The sequence below is a fragment of the Spermophilus citellus genome (genome assembly GCF_964194105.1).
Source record: "Spermophilus citellus genome assembly, chromosome: 18".
In the NCBI taxonomy this organism is placed as follows: Eukaryota; Metazoa; Chordata; class Mammalia; order Rodentia; family Sciuridae; genus Spermophilus; species Spermophilus citellus.
The window spans coordinates 5,471,167-5,487,543 of NC_138200.1; the positions used below are offsets into that span (position 1 = coordinate 5,471,167).

Here is a 16,377-nt window from a genome sequence, read left to right on the forward strand (position 1 = left end):
TCAGGGTTCTGGATCTTGAGTCTGGGCACATCCTCCACTCCCAACTGTCCTTCCTCTTTCCCATCTGCATCCACCCCTTGACGATCTACTGCCGATTTACACCATTTTGCAGGGAGGCACTTCCAGCCTCCTGTCTGGACAAGACTCCACCCTCTGGGGACCTCAGCTCATCCCTGAGGCAACTGTAGTCTTGGGGAGGCAGCTGGTTCCCAGCCCCACCTCAGCACCAGCAGCACAAGGCACTAGTTCCCCTTTGGAGGGTGACCACAGCTGTCACTCACCACTGGCTTCCTGCCAGGGCTTCCTCTGTCCTGCCCCACCCCAGCTTCAGAGGACCCTGGACTGGCTCTGGCCCTGGCACATGCAGGATGCTGCCCCTGCTGCTGCTGGCCCTGCTCTGGGCAGGTGAGTGGGCTGAGGGAGGGGCGGCCAGGGCGGGGGTGGGGCTGAGCTGAGCCTCTGTGTCCCCCCAGGGTCCCTGCAGGAAGATGCAGGGTACAAGCTCCAGCTGCAGCAGTCGGTGACAGTGCAGGCTGGCCTGTGTGCCCTGGTGCCCTGCTCCTTCTCCTACCCCTGGAGATGGAGGGATCCCCCCAGCAAGCTCTACATCTACTGGATCCGGTCATACTATGATGGTCCTGTGGCCACAAACAACCCAGACATGGACGTCAGAAGAGAACACAGGAATCGGTTCCATCTCCCTGGGGACGTCAGGGACAACAACTGCTCTCTGCTCATCAGAGACGCCAAGAACGAGGACACAGGAAGCTACTTCCTGATGGCAGATATAGGATGGAATACAAGATATACTTTCAGAGATAAGAAGCTGACTCTGCAGGTGACAGGTAGGCGGGGCCCAGGATGGTACCCAGATAGTGAAGACCCCTGGAATAGAACAGGGTCAGGACATTAGAGCTGTCCCTGCTCTGGTCTTGGGGCCGGGGTGCTCAGAGGTGGTACTGGACCCAGGACCAGCTGGGACTCTGAGGCTCCAGTCACTCTCAGCGTCCCCTGGGTGTCCCCTCTCTCTGGGGCCCAGGCACTCCCTCTCTCCTCCTCAGCCCTCACAGAGAAGCCCGTCATCCACTCTCTGGAGCCTCTGGAGTCCGGCCGCCCCACAAGCCTGAGCTGCCGCCTGCCAGGGTCCTGTGAAGGGGGAAGGCCTCTCCAATTCTCCTGGACAGGGGCGGTCACTAGCTCCATGGCCCCCGGGGCCCTCCAGTCCTCAGTGCTCAGCCTCACCCCGCGGCCCCAGGACCACGACACCAACCTCACCTGTCAGGTGAAACTGCAAGGATCTGAGGTGACCACGGAGAGAACCGTCCAGCTCAATGTGTCCTGTGAGTGCAGGAGGCCAGCGGGGTCCCCAGGGTATTGTGAGCAGGGTGTGTGTGTGTGTGTGTGAGTGTGTGTGTGTGAGTGTGTGTGTGTGTGAGTGTGTAGGAATGTAGAAGGATAAAGTCAGACAACTCATTTGTGGAACTGAGCGCCTGGAGTCCAGGTGGGGGGTCAGAGGGACAGCACCCCCCCATCCCGGTGTCCATGGCCCCCTTGGGCTCCTCCATGGCCCACGCCCTTCCCGCTGCTCACTCTGAAGCAGGACCCTGTCTTTCCTCCCAGATGCCCCTCAGAACCTCAGCGTCGGCATCCTCTTCGGAAGCGGCACAGGTAGGAAAGCGCTGCCCCTCCCCGGCTGGGCTGGGAGGTCTCCGAAAGCCCAGGGCTCAAATCCCAGGGATGGGAACCTCCGTCCTGGGCCCTCGCGGGGGCCATCCCCCACCCTCAGCAAGGTCTCCCATGGACACGCCCAGCAATGCATTTGGGAGTCCTTTTTCTCTTCTTTTCCATTTTATTCCTGATCATGATAAAATAAACATGTACAAATTACCCTCCTGGCCACTTCTGGGGGTTGGCCTGGGCAGTGCAGCGGTCTATTCACAGGGTCATGCAATGAGTCTGCAGAGCCTTCCCCTTGCAGAACTGAAACTGCCCCTGAACAGACCCCTTCCCGCCACTGCGGCCTCTGCTCTCTGCCCTAGGCTGGCGCTGCGCCCTGCTCCTGCAGTCCTGTCCACCTCCTCTGATGGGCGGCACCTTTCCTCTTATTGGCTCCTCCATCCCCAGGGCCTTCAGTGGCCCCTCTCCCCACTGCTCCTCCGGGACCTCTGTTTCTCTTTCTCTTTCTGGGTGATCTCATCTCTCCTCCCACCCTGCCCTGATGCCCCCCCCCCAGCTCTCTGGCCAGCTCCTTCCCTGGGCCACCAGCTGCACACTTAGCGGACTCCAGCCGGTGCCTCCCCAGCACCCCTTCCCTTATCCAAGGGGTTATCTGCACATGCACCAAGGAAGTGCCTTTACCCCAGTTGTGACCCTGCATCAGTGAGTTCAAGACCTTTCCTTCTGAAGTCACTCTCCTCCTCTCCTTCCCCTTGGCCAGACCCAGCCCAAGTCTTGTCCTCAAACCTAGCTTCTACCTTCAGCCTCTTCCCAGCCTCCCTACCTCCTGTCCAACCTCTCCCGTCCAGGCCCTGCCTGGTCCCTGCAGGATCTTCTGGTCCCAGTGCTGCTCCTGTCCTTTCCCTGTTCCCAGCTCCCTTCAGCTCTGCAGAACCTCAGGACAAAGCCCGCGGCCTGCAGCCTGGCATGGAAGGCTCCAAAGTCCTGACCCTGCTCTGTCCCAGCCTTAGTGCTGCTTTGGGGGCACCTGGTTCTCATCGCTTGGTTGCAGATGTGTACATCTTCCTGGACCTCAGAGCTGGGTCAATTGCTGGCCCATGGCTCTCTGAGTCACCCCTCCCTGTTACTATGAGAGCCATCCTCCTCCATCCCGGCTCCGCCCACCTGTCCTTCTGCCCACCTGGCCTGACCCCAGGGCACCTGTATAACCTATCCCTTCTCAGTCCTTGCCACATGGTCTTGTCTTTCTGCTTGCTCAATGGGAAGAAGGAGGGAACAACAGACCCGTCAGCTCCCTGCCTGCTGTGTCTCCCCCCAGCCCTGAAGGTGGACCCACATCACTGCCTGTCCTGGAGGGTGAGTCCCTGCACCTGGTCTGCATGGCGGACAGCAACCCGCCTGTCTTGCTGAGCTGGTCCTGCAAGACCAGAGCCCTGAGTCCCTCCCAGGTCACAGCGTCTGGGGTCCTGGAGCTGCCCTTCCCGGGGGCTGAGGACGAAGGGGAGTTTACCTGCCAGGTTCAAAACCCGCTGGGTTCCCAGCAACTTTCCCTGAGCCTCTCTGTGCAGAGCGAGTAGCAGGGCAGGTGCTGGGGTGGCAACCTGGCCAGGTGTTTGGGTGGGCGAGGGCTGAGGCTGGGGACAGAACATTACCCCTCCCCTCTCCCAGGAAGCTCTTCTTCCTGCCTGTGTGTCCCTGAGAAGCAGGAGGGCTCCTGGCCCCTGGTCCTCACCCTGGTCAGGGGGGCTGTCATGGGGGCTGGCTTCCTCCTCACCTATGGCCTCACCTGGATCTACTACACCAGGTGAGCTGGCCTAGCCCTCTCCAGGGAGCCCAGGGAGGGGTCCCAGAGTTCTAGGAGGGCTGAGCTGTCCTGCCACCTGGAGCTAGAATTAAAGTGGCAGGCCCTGATCCGAGGCTCATGTTGGCTCTGCAGGTGTGCAGGTGCCCAGGGGAGCAGAGCCTAGAGGCCTGGCTGAGCCCTCTACCCAAGACAGAGTGAGGTATGGACACCCAGCCCAGATGGACCTCCCTGCCAGCTTCTCTCTGAAGACCCTGGGCTCACCTACTGACCACCTTTTTGCTTCCTGCCTGCCCATCTGCCTACCCCACCCATCCCTGCTGGTCTCACTCCACTGCCTGATTGTACCATCCTACCCCTTCTTTCCTGCCTTTCTCTTCCCCCTCCATCCCCAGCCCTGCACAGGGAGTGAACTTGGCTTCCTGCCCCAAGACCAAGAACTTGCCATCTCAACACTTAAGACTCTGGCCTCAAAACTTCCTGGTCAGCAGAGACCGGAATACACGTGGCATCCTGAACCCATGAATACACGTGGCGTCCTGAACCCAGCATTTCTTTTCCAGTTGAAGACTCTACCTCATTATAATTATTGTAAAATATTGTAGCATTTAACTATGAGTACACACTTATTAAACAATGCAACATAAAATTGATTTCCCTATTTACAATCTCTGCAGCAGTTTCTGGAACACAATTATGTCTGAACGTTTCATTCCATTTTGTTGGACGTATTTTAACTAAGGCTTGATGTGCATTTTCTTCCTTCCTTCCTCTCTTTATTTGTGCTGGGAATGGAACCAGGCGCCCCTACATTCTAAGCAGTGCTTGCCGGAGCTGACCCCGCCCTGTGTGTTCATTTTTTTGATGCATATGGTCAGTTGAGTAAGACGAAGATCTGAAGAGCGCGGTAGGCAGAAGTTCCCATGTGGGCACACCCTTGACTCCACCACCCAGTGCAGCCTGCCGATGTCCAGCCCCCCACCCTTCCATGGCTCTCTGGGCCCCTCCAGTGCACCCACCTCCACAGGGGCCACCAATACCTCTTCCAACCACATACTTCTGTATTGCCAGAGTCTGGGCTTCCTACCCCTGGTGGGATAGTGTGGGGCCTCCCTCCCACCAGTTCTAGGATTGAATGAGCAACTCTGCCCAGCCCCAAAGCCCCAGGCAATTTTAATACTTTTATTTTGAGACAGGGTCTTATTAAGTTTCCCTGTCTAGCCTTGAACTTGTGATCCTCCTGTCTCGGGCCTCCCGACTCACTGGGATTACAGGCGTGTCCACCCAGCGGGCTCATGTTGACTCTCAATATGGTTTCTCTGTCTTATCCATGATATGATATATATGGATAGTTCATTTTTGGGTTTTATATTGTTTTTGTATTTAATAGCGTATTCCATGTGTGAATGTATCCCTGGTACTTTACTCTTTCTAAAGGGTTTTGACATTATTCAGTCATAAAATAAAAAGAAGGGTCAGGAGTGGGATGAGGCAGCTACAGGGGAGGGTGAGGCGGGAGGATGGCAAATCTGAGGCCAGCCTGGGCAGTTCAGCAAGACGCTGTGTTCAATATAAAATAAGCAGGGCTGGGGCTGGGGCTCAGTGGCAGTGCACTTGCCTGGCATATGTGAGGCACTGGGTTCGATTCTCAGCACTGCATAGAAATAAATAAAATAAAGGCCCATCGACAACTAAAAATATTTTTAAAAAATCGTTAAAGCAATATAAATAAATAAAATAAGCAAAAAGGCTTGGGATTTGGCTCAGTGGTAGAGCACCACAAGGTTCAATCCCCAATATAGGTAGGTAGGTAGGTAGGGAGGGAGGGAGGAAGGAAGGAAGGAGGAAGGAAGAGAAGGAGGGAGGAAGGGAGGAAGAGAAGGAAGGAGGTAAGAAGGAGGAAGGAGGAAGGAAGGAGGAAGAGAAGGAAGGAAGGAAGGAAGGAAGGAAGGAAGGAAGGAGGAAGGAAGGAAGGAGGAAGAGAAGGGAGGAAGGAAGAGGGAAGGAGGAAGGAAGAAAGGAGGAAGGGAAGGAAGGAAGGAGGGAGGAAGGAAGGAGGAAGGAGGAAGGAAGAAAGGAAGGAGGAAGAGAAGGGAGGAAGGAAGAAGAAAGGAGGAAGGAAGAAAGGAGGAAGAGAAAGAAGGAAGGAGGGAGGAAGGAGGAAGAGAAGAAAGGAAGGAAGGGAGAGAAGAAAGGAAGGAAGGAGGAAGAGAAGGAAGGAAGGAGGAAGAGAAGGAAGGAAGGAGGAAGGAAGAAAGGAAGAAGAAAGGAGGAAAGAAGGAAGGAAGGAGGAAAGAAGGAAGGAAGGAGGAAAGAAGGAAGGAAGGAGGAAAGAAGGAAGGAAGGAGGAAAGAAGGAAGGAAGGAGGAAGAGAAGGAAGGAGGAAGGAAGGAGGAAGAGAAGGAAGGAGGAAGGAGGAAGAGAAGGAATGAAGGAAGGAGGAAGAGAAGGAAGGAAGGATGGAGGGAGGGAGGAAGGAAGGAGGGAGGGAGGGAGGAAGGAAGGAGGAAGGAAGAGAAGGAGGGAGGAAGGGAGGAAGAGAAGGAAGGAGGTAAGAAGGAGGAAGGAGGAAGGAAGGAGGAAGAGAAGGAAGGAAGGAAGGAAGGAAGGAAGGAGGAAGGAAGGAAGGAGGAAGAGAAGGGAGGAAGGAAGAGGGAAGGAGGAAGGAGAAAGGAGGAAGGGAAGGAAGGAAGGAGGGAGGAAGGAAGGAGGAAGGAGGAAGGAAGAAAGGAAGGAGGAAGAGAAGGGAGGAAGGAAGAAGAAAGGAGGAAGGAAGAAAGGAGGAAGAGAAAGAAGGAAGGAGGGAGGAAGGAGGAAGAGAAGAAAGGAAGGAAGGGAGAGAAGAAAGGAAGGAAGGAGGAAGAGAAGGAAGGAAGGAGGAAGAGAAGGAAGGAAGGAGGAAGGAAGAAGGAAGAGAAGAAAGGAGGAAAGAAGGAAGGAAGGAGGAAAGAAGGAAGGAAGGAGGAAAGAAGGAAGGAAGGAGGAAGAGAAGGAAGGAGGAAGGAAGGAGGAAGAGAAGGAAGGAGGAAGGAGGAAGAGAAGGAATGAAGGAAGGAGGAAGAGAAGGAAGGAGGAAGGAAGGAGGAAGAGAAGGAAGGAGGGAGGGAGGGAGGATGTAGGAAGGAAGGAGGGAGGGAGGAAGGAGGGAGGGAGGAGGAAGGAAGGAAGAAGGGAGGGAGGGAGAGAGACAGGGAGGGAGGGAGGATAGAGGAAGGGAGGGAGGGAGAAAGGAGGGAGGAAGGAAGGAGGAAGGAAGGAGGAAGGAGGAAGGGAGGAGGTAAGAAGGAAGGAAGGAAGAAAGAAGGAAGGAAGGAGGAAAGAAGGAAGGAAGGAGGAAAGAAGGAAGGAAGGAGAAAGGAAGGAAGGAAGGAGGAAAGAAGGAAGGAAGGAGAAAGGAAGGAAGGAAGGAGGAAGAGAAGGAAGGAAGGAAGGAGGAAGGAGGAAGAGAAGGAAGGAAGGGAGGGAGGAGGAAGGAAGGAAGGAGGGAGGGAGGGAGAGAGACAGGGAGGGAGGGAGGAAAGAGAAAGGGAGTGAGGGAGGAAGGAGGGAGGAAGGAAGGAGGAAGGAAGGAGGAAGGAAGGGAGGGAGGAAGGGAGGGAGGACGGAGGAGGAAGAGGAGGAAGGCCACCCTGGTGGCCTGGGGTAACCTGGGCGGCCCTGGAGGTGCTGTGCGACAAGGCAGACAAAGGAAGGATCCTGCGCAGCCTGTGGAGAGAGGATCTAAAGGAATCAAACTCAGAGGAGGGGAGGGCCGGACAGTGGCCAGGTGGGGCTGGGGGCGGGGCGGGCAGGGTCAGAGCAGCTGCCCCAAGTCCTCCTGGGCGTGTCCCTCACCTTCCAGGTGACTTTGACGGTGGGCGTGTCCCTCACGGGGGCGTGTCCACCACAGTGGGCGTGTCCGCCGCGTGGGCGTGTCCATCGCCATGGGCACAGCTGGGCGGCCCAGGTGCACAGTCCTGCTCCTTCCTGGTTCTTCAGAACGCGTCCCGTCCTCCTGTTTTGATGTAAATCTGTTCAGTGATTTCGGACTGGACTTTAAAGGTCATTACGTCGCGTTGCCGCGCTCCAGAGTCAGCCCTGCTCCTCCCCGAGTGTCCTTTAGCAGTAATTCAGTTCGGGATAAACTGCAGCTGTCCCTTGGCCCCGCTCCCAGCTAGGATCCTCCTGGCTGCTGGGGGTGAGCGCTGCTGCAGGGCCCGGTGTGGACCCGGAGTTGTCCCCGGAGGCTGGACTTTCTCCTGTGGCTTCACCTTAGCCTGGCGTCCTCAGTTACCCTGGGCTCTGCCCCAGCCTCAGGTGAGGAGAAGGCAGGGTTTCTGTGGAGTTCAACCACCCTGCTTTGCACCACAGCTCTGGCCCGCATCCTGCAGTTTCCTGCTCATTCTTTGGTTGGTCCCTCCGCCCCAACACCAACACTTTGTTTTGTTTTGGTTTTTTGGACTGGGACTGGAACCCAGGGACCTTTAACCACTGAGCCGCATCCCCAAGCCTTTCTATATTTCATTTAGACACAGGGTCTAACTAAGTTGCTTAGGGCCTTTGCTAAGTTGCTGAGGCTGCCTTTGAACTTGTGATTCTCCTGCCTCAGCCTCCTGAGCAGCTGAGATTACAGCCATATGTGTCCTCTAAAATTTATAGGTTAAAACATTTTTTAAAATATTTTCAAAGTTGTCGAGGGACATTTGTTAAATTAATTAATTTATTTATAATCAGCACTGCAACTCAAACCCAGGGCCTCGCAGGTGCTGGGCAAGGCCTCTACCACTGAGCCCCATATAGGTTGAAATCTGAACCTCCCAGATGAGGTCACTAAAAGGTGGGCCTGAGTCCTGATGGATCTGCCCTCACTAATGGGGTTAATGGCCTTGTGAGAGCCAGGAGGGTGTGTGCCACCCCTTCTTCCTGTGAGGATACAGTGAGAAGATGACAGCTACACAGCAGACACGGAACCCCCTGGTGCCAGGATCTTGAGCCACACTTCCTGGACACAGAAATGTGAATAATGAATTTCTGGTGTTTATAAATTACCCAGTCTCGAGTATTTTGTTAGAGGAGCCCAGTTGGATTAAGACAGTTGTTCTTCTCTTTGATTATTGTTTGTACTATTTTTGTTGGAGGAGGTAGACTGGACCTCAGTGGTGAAAGGAGAGTCCAAGCAAGAGAGAAGCTGAGCTCAGCTCCAGCAGATCCATGCCCTAGGGGAATAGCTCGTCTTCCCATACCATTCCAACAGACTTCACAATATTTACATATTGGAAACTAATTGATAGTTTATAAGTTTAAAACTATGGCATGTGTGATTTTTCAATGAACAGCAATCACTATGAAAATGTAATCCAAACTACAATGAGCCTGTAATCCCAGAGACTCGGGGAGGCTGAGGCAGGATTGCAAGTTTGAGGAGAGCCTCAGCAACTTAGCAAGACCTGTCTCAAAGTTAAAAAATAAAAATGACTGGGGTTGTGGTTCAGTGGTAAAGCACCCCTGGGTTCAATCCCCAGGACCAGAAGCAAAAGCAAAAGACAAGAAACAAAACGACAGTGACGTGACACTTCACGTCCATTGAAATGGCTATTAGAAAACCAAACCAGAAAATAACAGTTGTTGGTGAGGTTGTGGAGAAATTGGAACACTTGTTTGGGAATGTGAAGTGGTCCAGCCACTGTGGAAAATGATAGAGCAGCTCCCTGCCCCGCCCCAAATAAATACAGAATGACATGATTCAGCAACTCTACTTCTAGTAGATACCCCCCTCCACGTTGAAAGCAGAGGCTCTAACGGGTATTTGTGCACCAATGTTCATTGCACCATTCTCTATGATGGACAAAGCATGGAAGCTACCCCAGTGGCCACTAGTGCTTCAAAGAATAAGCTGAAGGTGCACACACAACAGGACCTAGTACCAAGCCCTAAAAGCCCCCATGCAGGTTCCAACATAGATGATTCTGAAGACACCTTGGGAAAGCACCAGTGGCTCCTGCTACTCGTAAGGGCTGTGCAGCCAGACCCACAGAGACAGCAGGAAGAAGAGTGGCTGCCAGAGGCCCAGGGGAAGGGAACTGGGTGTTGGTTGGTCACAGGTGCAAAGTCGCAGTTTGAAGATGAGAAAATTCTAGTTGCCCAGGAAGTGAATGTATTGAATGCCACTGAATAATACACACACAAAAATTGTGAAAAGGGTAAATCTTAGGTTATGTGTATTTCCCCAAGTAAAATATTTTTATAGATACTGTAAATCAAACAAAACAAAAATGGAACCTAGGTATCCTACCTGATGAAAGCCAGCTTGAAGGTGGGACGTCATAACACGGAGGCTGTCCCTCAGCTCAGCCTGTTCCCTCAACCACCTGCTCACCTGGTTGCCAGGAATCTAGGACTTTGGACTGCACTGCCTCTGTCCTCCACAGGGGGGAGCCCTGCAGTTGGCAACACTGCCTTATCCAGCATCCTATCAGTTTCCTCTTCAGCTCATCCTCCCAAATCCTTCACATCCAAAATTACCATTGATAGTTCCATCTCATACGAATCTCACATCAATAAAAATATCATATACCTATGTATGGACTCTCTCAGAGATCAGCTCCATCACCATTCTTGCATGTGAAAATGGCTGCTGCTTTGGCCCCAGTTCAGTGATTTGGGTTCCTTTACATTTGATGGGCACTGTGCCCTGAAGCAGGCGAGTCTGGCCTCCTCCCTACTCGGGGCCCAGCTCTCCTGATAGAGGATATGGGGTAATTTCCTTCTCTGCCTCTTTAACCGTGCCTTGTGGTGTCTGGTTGCAACTTCCTCTCCCTTCACCCACTCCATTTTTTTCTCACTCCTAGTGCACAGGACAAGGTATGGGCCTATGTGCATAAGACTCTTTGAAAGACCTAGACACTCCTGCCTGAAGTGTGCTTCTAGTTTTGGGCGGGACTGAGGCTGGAGAAGCTGGAGGGAGCAGTTTGAGGCTGACTCTGCAGGTATCTCTGTCTCTCGTCCCCAAGGACAAGCAACCTGATTCTCTATACCTTCTACTCCTTGGATCCTGGAATCCTGAGATCCCGGACACATGGTTACCGTGTTCCAAGGACCCCATACAAACAGGGTGAAACTATAAAATACAAACGTCAAGGTCAATGTCACTTCTTGAGTTTCCTCCAGGACAATAGCTGCTCTCTGAGCACCAGGGAACCCCAATGGGAATCAGTGTGGAGCTCTACATGAAGAGGGTGTGGTATGCTATACACCTGTCAACCTAAGGAATCACTCTGATAGTGACGGGAGCATCAACTCTCCAAGACGGATAACAGAGGAGGAGACTGGGGTCAGGTCATGGATGGAGTTAAGATGGGATCCCTGCTCATCATGAACCTGGAGCTAAATGGAGAGGAACCACCTTGTGTCTAGTCCCAGAAAGATGCTTCTCCTTCCTGTGGAGAACCTGAGACCCACTGCTACTTTATCCAAGTCTCAGCGGTCACCTAGTCTGAAGGTTCCCATCAGGGGCCTCCTTTGTAAGCTGGAGTGGCCATGGCGAGAACCATCCTCTGTAGCATGGCCTGTGGACCTGAATTAGGATGTCCAGCTCAAGGCAGGCAAGATCTCTGAGGTTCTGGGCCAAGGGCAGGTACAATGTGGGGGTCATAGGATCCCTGTTGACCTCCTGGGCCGGGCCATTCTGGACCTCAGTGTGGGGAGCCATTCTGACACGTGATTGGGTGACTCCCGTTAAGGGCCTGAGGCACTCTGGCTGTGTCGGAGTTATCCCGACCCTTTCCTGATGAGAGAGCCCATCCGTGTGGGGGTGTGCGTAACCACTGACCCTGGAGACCCAATCACTGACCCTGACCTTGGAGTACAGCCCCCCCTCAACCTTCATTGGATGGAATTCTCCCCTGAATCTCTTGTCCCCCCAAATAAAAGGCTGATCCCCGGCGTGTTCGCTCTCTCTCTCTCCTGCTAGCCCAGAGTAATCCTCGCTGCCCTGCTGAGCGGCTGGAGGCAGGGAAACAGGGAGACCGAGCCGTCTCGGACCTAGCATTAAAATAAGGTACTGTCTGTGTGTTTTATTTTGATCTCTTCTAACTAACTGAATGCCAGAACCTCATTAATGAAACCACTGCGCAGGCCGCGTGGTAGACCTCAGAGCCTCTGGTGTCCTGCCACATCTCTCTGACCCCCAGTGCAGTTCAACACCAGCCTCTGCAACTTAGCAGACACTGTCTCAAAATAAAAAATAAAGAAGGCAAGGATATAGCTTAGTTGTAGAGCACCCCTGGATTCTGTCCCCAGCATGCATGTATGTAATGTATGTATGAATGAATAAACAAATACCTCGTAGGTCAGGAAGCCACTCAGGGACTTGACTATTTATGTCCTGTCATGAACAGAATGTATTTTTTTGAACCTATGCAAATACGTTGCCATAAAAATAAGAATATTTCATACGAGTTTCCAAATTCTGGAAAGGAGAATAAAATAAATATACCATTTTTGTTTATAAAAGCACATTTTCTCAAATTGTCAAAATTATAGACAGCTTAGAAGAGAGGAAAGGTCTCCTTAAGACTGAAAAATGAGGCAAAAACCAATCAACCACATTTCAAACAAAATGTCCTAAAAGTTATAGTTTTCCTCATCATCAAGTCCTATGTTACCAATTTTTGCTTCCCCTGATCTTGGGTTGGCTATTTCAGAATCCCAGTTTCCCATGGGAGTTCTGGAAATTTGTACCCAGTCAGAAATCTGTATTTATCAGAGCATTTTTATCAATATTTTGCAAATAGTCATTATGTGTTGAATATCCAAACATTGAATTGTATCACATAGGTGTCTTGTAGATTGTAGCTGCTTTCAGAAACTTGCAGGAAGGAAAGGGCATACAGCAATTTGAGGTAACAGTTAGATTGATGGCTGATGACATTGTAACAGGAGATTTCAGATTTCTAGGAATTTCAAACAATTGTTGGAAGCATCTGCAGGTAGAATGACATCACATATAAGTAACACTCATGTAGAAATGTACCTCGTGGAGCAGAGCTTAGTGCCGAGACCCACCATCAGTAGCAGAGGACTTGGGAGGGGCTAGCACCAGGATATGCCAGCGCCTCTCATTCACATCAAACAAACTAATGAGGTTAACATGCCTCTTCATTAAGAGAAAAAAAAATAATCTTTTGAGATAAGCCAAGGACTTTGCTGAAAATTCACCAAGTTAATTTGAGATCAAAAAGACCAAATTTAGAATAAATTAGCATCTCAGGCTGCTGCAAAACCATAGTAGTCACAGAGTGTAAAGGCAGACGCAGAACACCACATAGCTGTAATTTTAAAAAGAAAGAAGGAAAACAAAACAAAACAAATTATTTTCCCAGGCATGGTGGCACATGCCTGTAATCCCAGCAACCCACCAGGCTGAGGCGGGAGGATAAGTTTGAGGCCAGCCTCAGCAACTTAGTAAGGTCTTGTCTCAATAAAGAATATAAAGGGCTGTGGATGAGACTCAGGGGTCGCGTGTCCTTGGGTTCAATCTCCAATACAAAAAATAAAAATAAAAAAGAAAGAAAGAAAACAAACCCCAGAACAACAACCAGAGAGGCCGGCCAATACTACAAACAAACAAACAAGTGAACAAAAAACAAACAAGCACAAATCCCAACTATGAAAGAAAAGAACCAACAGAGGGAAAGAAATTCTAAACTCGCCTCAGTGCATTGTTAAGTTCATCTTTGAAAACAAAAAAGACTTGTGAGTATCGTTGATCTGATCTTCATCTTGACGCATCGATTCCTCTCTCCCAGGCTGCCCAGGCTCTCTGATCTGTTCCCTTTTTCCCTCATCCTTTTCTTCTTTCTCTGTGGAACGATCCTCTTATGTTAACATGAAACTGTTCTTATCCTAAGTGCAGATCCACAACCTCAGTGCTTTCTCTTGTTAAAACCGTATCCCAACTTCTTGAGTTTGTCAGATCTTATAATTAATTTATGAAGATCCGTGCATTTCGACCCCCACAGTGCTCGGTCTCATGTTGGGGACACGGTACAAGCAGGGGAGGTGGGAAGCTACCTCCGCCCTGCTGTCTGTGGCTGTTCCCCTGCACAGCTGTTTCCTTCCCTCTGTTTCTAGCAGTTTGGGTTGCATGTGTCAATCAGAACTTGTAACTAGTGGGAGTCGTTGCTGGTGTGCTATGGCTGTCCCCCCTGGAACTCCTGTGGAAGTGGAACCCCACTGTGGGATAGGAAGAGGTGGGGCGGGCCCTTGAAGGGGTGCTGCGGGCTCTGCCCTCCCTGTGGATTCCCGAGCTGGTGGATGGACAGGTTATCTGGAGATGGGTCTGCTGTAACAGCCAGCTTGGGTCCTGTCTCTCGCCAGATGCCACTATCACTTCAAGACTCTAGCAACAAGAAGGCCACCACACAGATGCGGCCCCTTCCCCATGAAGCAGAGCCATGAGCCCAGCCATCTCTCTTCTTCATAGCTCGCCCAGTCCCTGGCACTGTGCTGTTAGCACCAGAAAACGGACTACGACAGTTAGGACGTACATGCTGCTGGGGAAACAGAATGACCTCATCCTACTTCACCTAGCCATGCATTTTGGATACACTGTGACACATCTGTCCTGAATCCTAAATTATCACTTTCATACTTAACACTGGCTTTGAGCTGGTTGTCTCTGGTCTTCCCAGTTCCCCTTCTCTGCATCCAGATCTCTAGTCTATTTTCTGTCCTCCTCTATCATCTCTGCTGACGTGTGTGATGGTTCCTGTGGCTAAGGTATCTATCCAAGTTCTCTGTTCTGTTGTCCTATTGGTCAATTCCCATGTCAATACAACACCGTCACAGCTTTTATAATGTAAGATATCGTGATATCTTGTGCAGCTACTCACTGTTCTTCATAATTCCTTGGCATACTGGGACATTTCTACTTCAACATAAAGTTTACAATACAGTCATGAGTTCCCCCCAGTCCCCGAAGGATGTCATGACATAATGTTGTGATTCTCGTGATTGATCTGGGTGAGGTGATGTTTCTGCAATGTTGTTTCCAAACCCATTAACGTGACATATTTTCATTTTCTTTGCACCTTGAATGTCCTTAATACAGGTGCTCTATTTCCTCTATAGAGGTGGTGACACCATGGTTTTGTTAGGTAAGCCTCTAAGTGCTTAGATATGTTCTAGTTTTATCATAATTTTTGATATGTTAAGTAAATTGAGGCCCCAAACAATCATTTTTTGCATTTTATTTAATTATTTTACAGTAGAATGCATTTTGACCCATTGCACACAAATGGAGCACACCTTCTCATTCCTCTGGCTGTCCATGGTGCAGAGCCACCCCAGTAGTGTGATCATAATGTATAGGGGTAATAATGTCTGTCTCATTCTACTGTCCTTTCCACCCCCACAGCCCCACCCCTCCCCTCACTCCCCTCTGCACAAACCCAAGTTCCTTCATTCTTCCCTAACCCTCTCCCCACTATGGATCACCATCCACTCATCAGAGAGAACATTCGCCTTTTGGGTTTGGGGGATTGACTTATTTCCCTTAGCATGATATTCTCTAATTCCATCCATTTACCTGCTAAGAGGCACAATATAATCTTTTAAAAAAATTGTGTTTGTAGTTGAGTTTCAATGGAGTGCCTTCATTTTTGTTGTTGTTTATTGTATGTGCTGCTGAGGATCAAACCAAGGGCCTCACGCACGCTAGGCAAGAGCTTTGCCACTGAGCTACAGCCCAGCCCCACAATATAATCTTAAAGATTTCTTTCTCTTTTTCTGAGAGCCAACAGCAGTTCCTGAGCTGGGCAGCTCCAAAGCAAAGTGCTTTGGGGGCTCCACGGAGGGAATGCAAGGGGGTGGCATCTGGGGGACAGATACAGAAGATAGCAAACGTCCCTGAGGCCACAGTTGTCCAGCTGACTTTGTGGATCTATCAAAGGTCCCTTAATGAGTGTTGGCCAGCTCTGACCTTCTTCACAGCAAATAGCTCACACTTTGCTTTGCAACCCCACATCAAGGGGGGCTCAAGTCAGTGACAGCCAGAGCTGGTTTCAATGGCCTGGGATCCTTCAGACCTGGTCCCTGTTTGTGGTTTCCTCCCACAGACACTACTGCCAACAGCAGCGTTTGCAAGATCCCATTTCTGTTATTCCTGTGATACGGAAATACACTTAATTTCTGTAGTTGGACTAATCTCTGGCAGCTTTGCTGACTCCCCTCTTGAGCCCCAAGTTCATCTGGTTGCACTTGGGGTTTTTCTGTCTGTGCATCACATCCTTCATGAAGAAAGCCGTCTTCTGGTCTTTCTGCATTTTTACGGGTGCCCTATGGTGGTACATAGTGATGGGATTCGTTGTTACATATCCACTCATGCACACAAAACAACAATAAAATGAGGCCAACATCACCCCCAGCACTTCCCCCGTCCCTCCTAACCTCCCCCGCCCCTTGGTCCCTTTCCTCTGCTCATCTCTCTATGGTTTTCATGAGATACACCCCAACTTTCTTTTCCTTTTTCCTCTCTAGCTTTCACATATAAGATAAAACACGTGACCTGAACCTCCTGGGTTTGGCTTACTTTGCTTAACATTAACATGGTCTCTAGTTCCATCCATTTTCCTGCAAATGACACAATTTTACTCTTCTTTATGGCTGAGTAGCACTCCACTGTGTGTATATAGCCATATTTTCTTACCATTCACCCATTAATGGACACCTAGGCCACCTGGCTGGTTCCATAGTGTGGCTATTGTGACTTGTGCTGCTATAAACATGGGAGTGCACATATTGCTGTAGTTAAGATGACAAATTCCTCAGGATAAAAACCAAGGAGTGGCCTAGCTGGGTCATATGGTGGGTCCATGCCTAGTCTTTGGAGGAAACTCCATACTGATTTCCAGAGTGCGTGT

At 50.8% G+C, this 16,377-nt stretch overlaps 1 protein-coding gene across 6 annotated transcripts; it reads left to right on the plus strand.

Annotated features, from left to right (window-relative positions):
* The first annotated feature begins 257 nt into the window (after positions 1–257).
* Positions 258–5,062, plus strand: LOC308638383 (sialic acid-binding Ig-like lectin 14). 6 transcript variants are annotated; one of them, XM_081275794.1, is made up of 8 exons: positions 258–405; positions 474–845; positions 1,062–1,340; positions 1,621–1,668; positions 2,996–3,033; positions 3,346–3,481; positions 3,614–3,680; positions 3,874–5,060. In XM_081275794.1, exons 1-8 carry the CDS (start codon positions 369–371, stop codon positions 4,001–4,003), a joined length of 1,107 nt encoding a protein of 368 aa, XP_081131920.1. In that variant the 5' UTR covers positions 258–368; the 3' UTR covers positions 4,004–5,060. The 6 variants fall into 6 exon arrangements, with proteins under 6 accessions (XP_081131920.1, XP_081131923.1, XP_081131924.1 ...); XM_081275797.1 differs by having other exon boundaries at positions 2,944–3,033; positions 3,874–4,004; XM_081275798.1 differs by having other exon boundaries at positions 2,947–3,033; positions 3,874–4,004.
* The last annotated feature ends 11,315 nt before the right edge of the window (positions 5,063–16,377 follow it).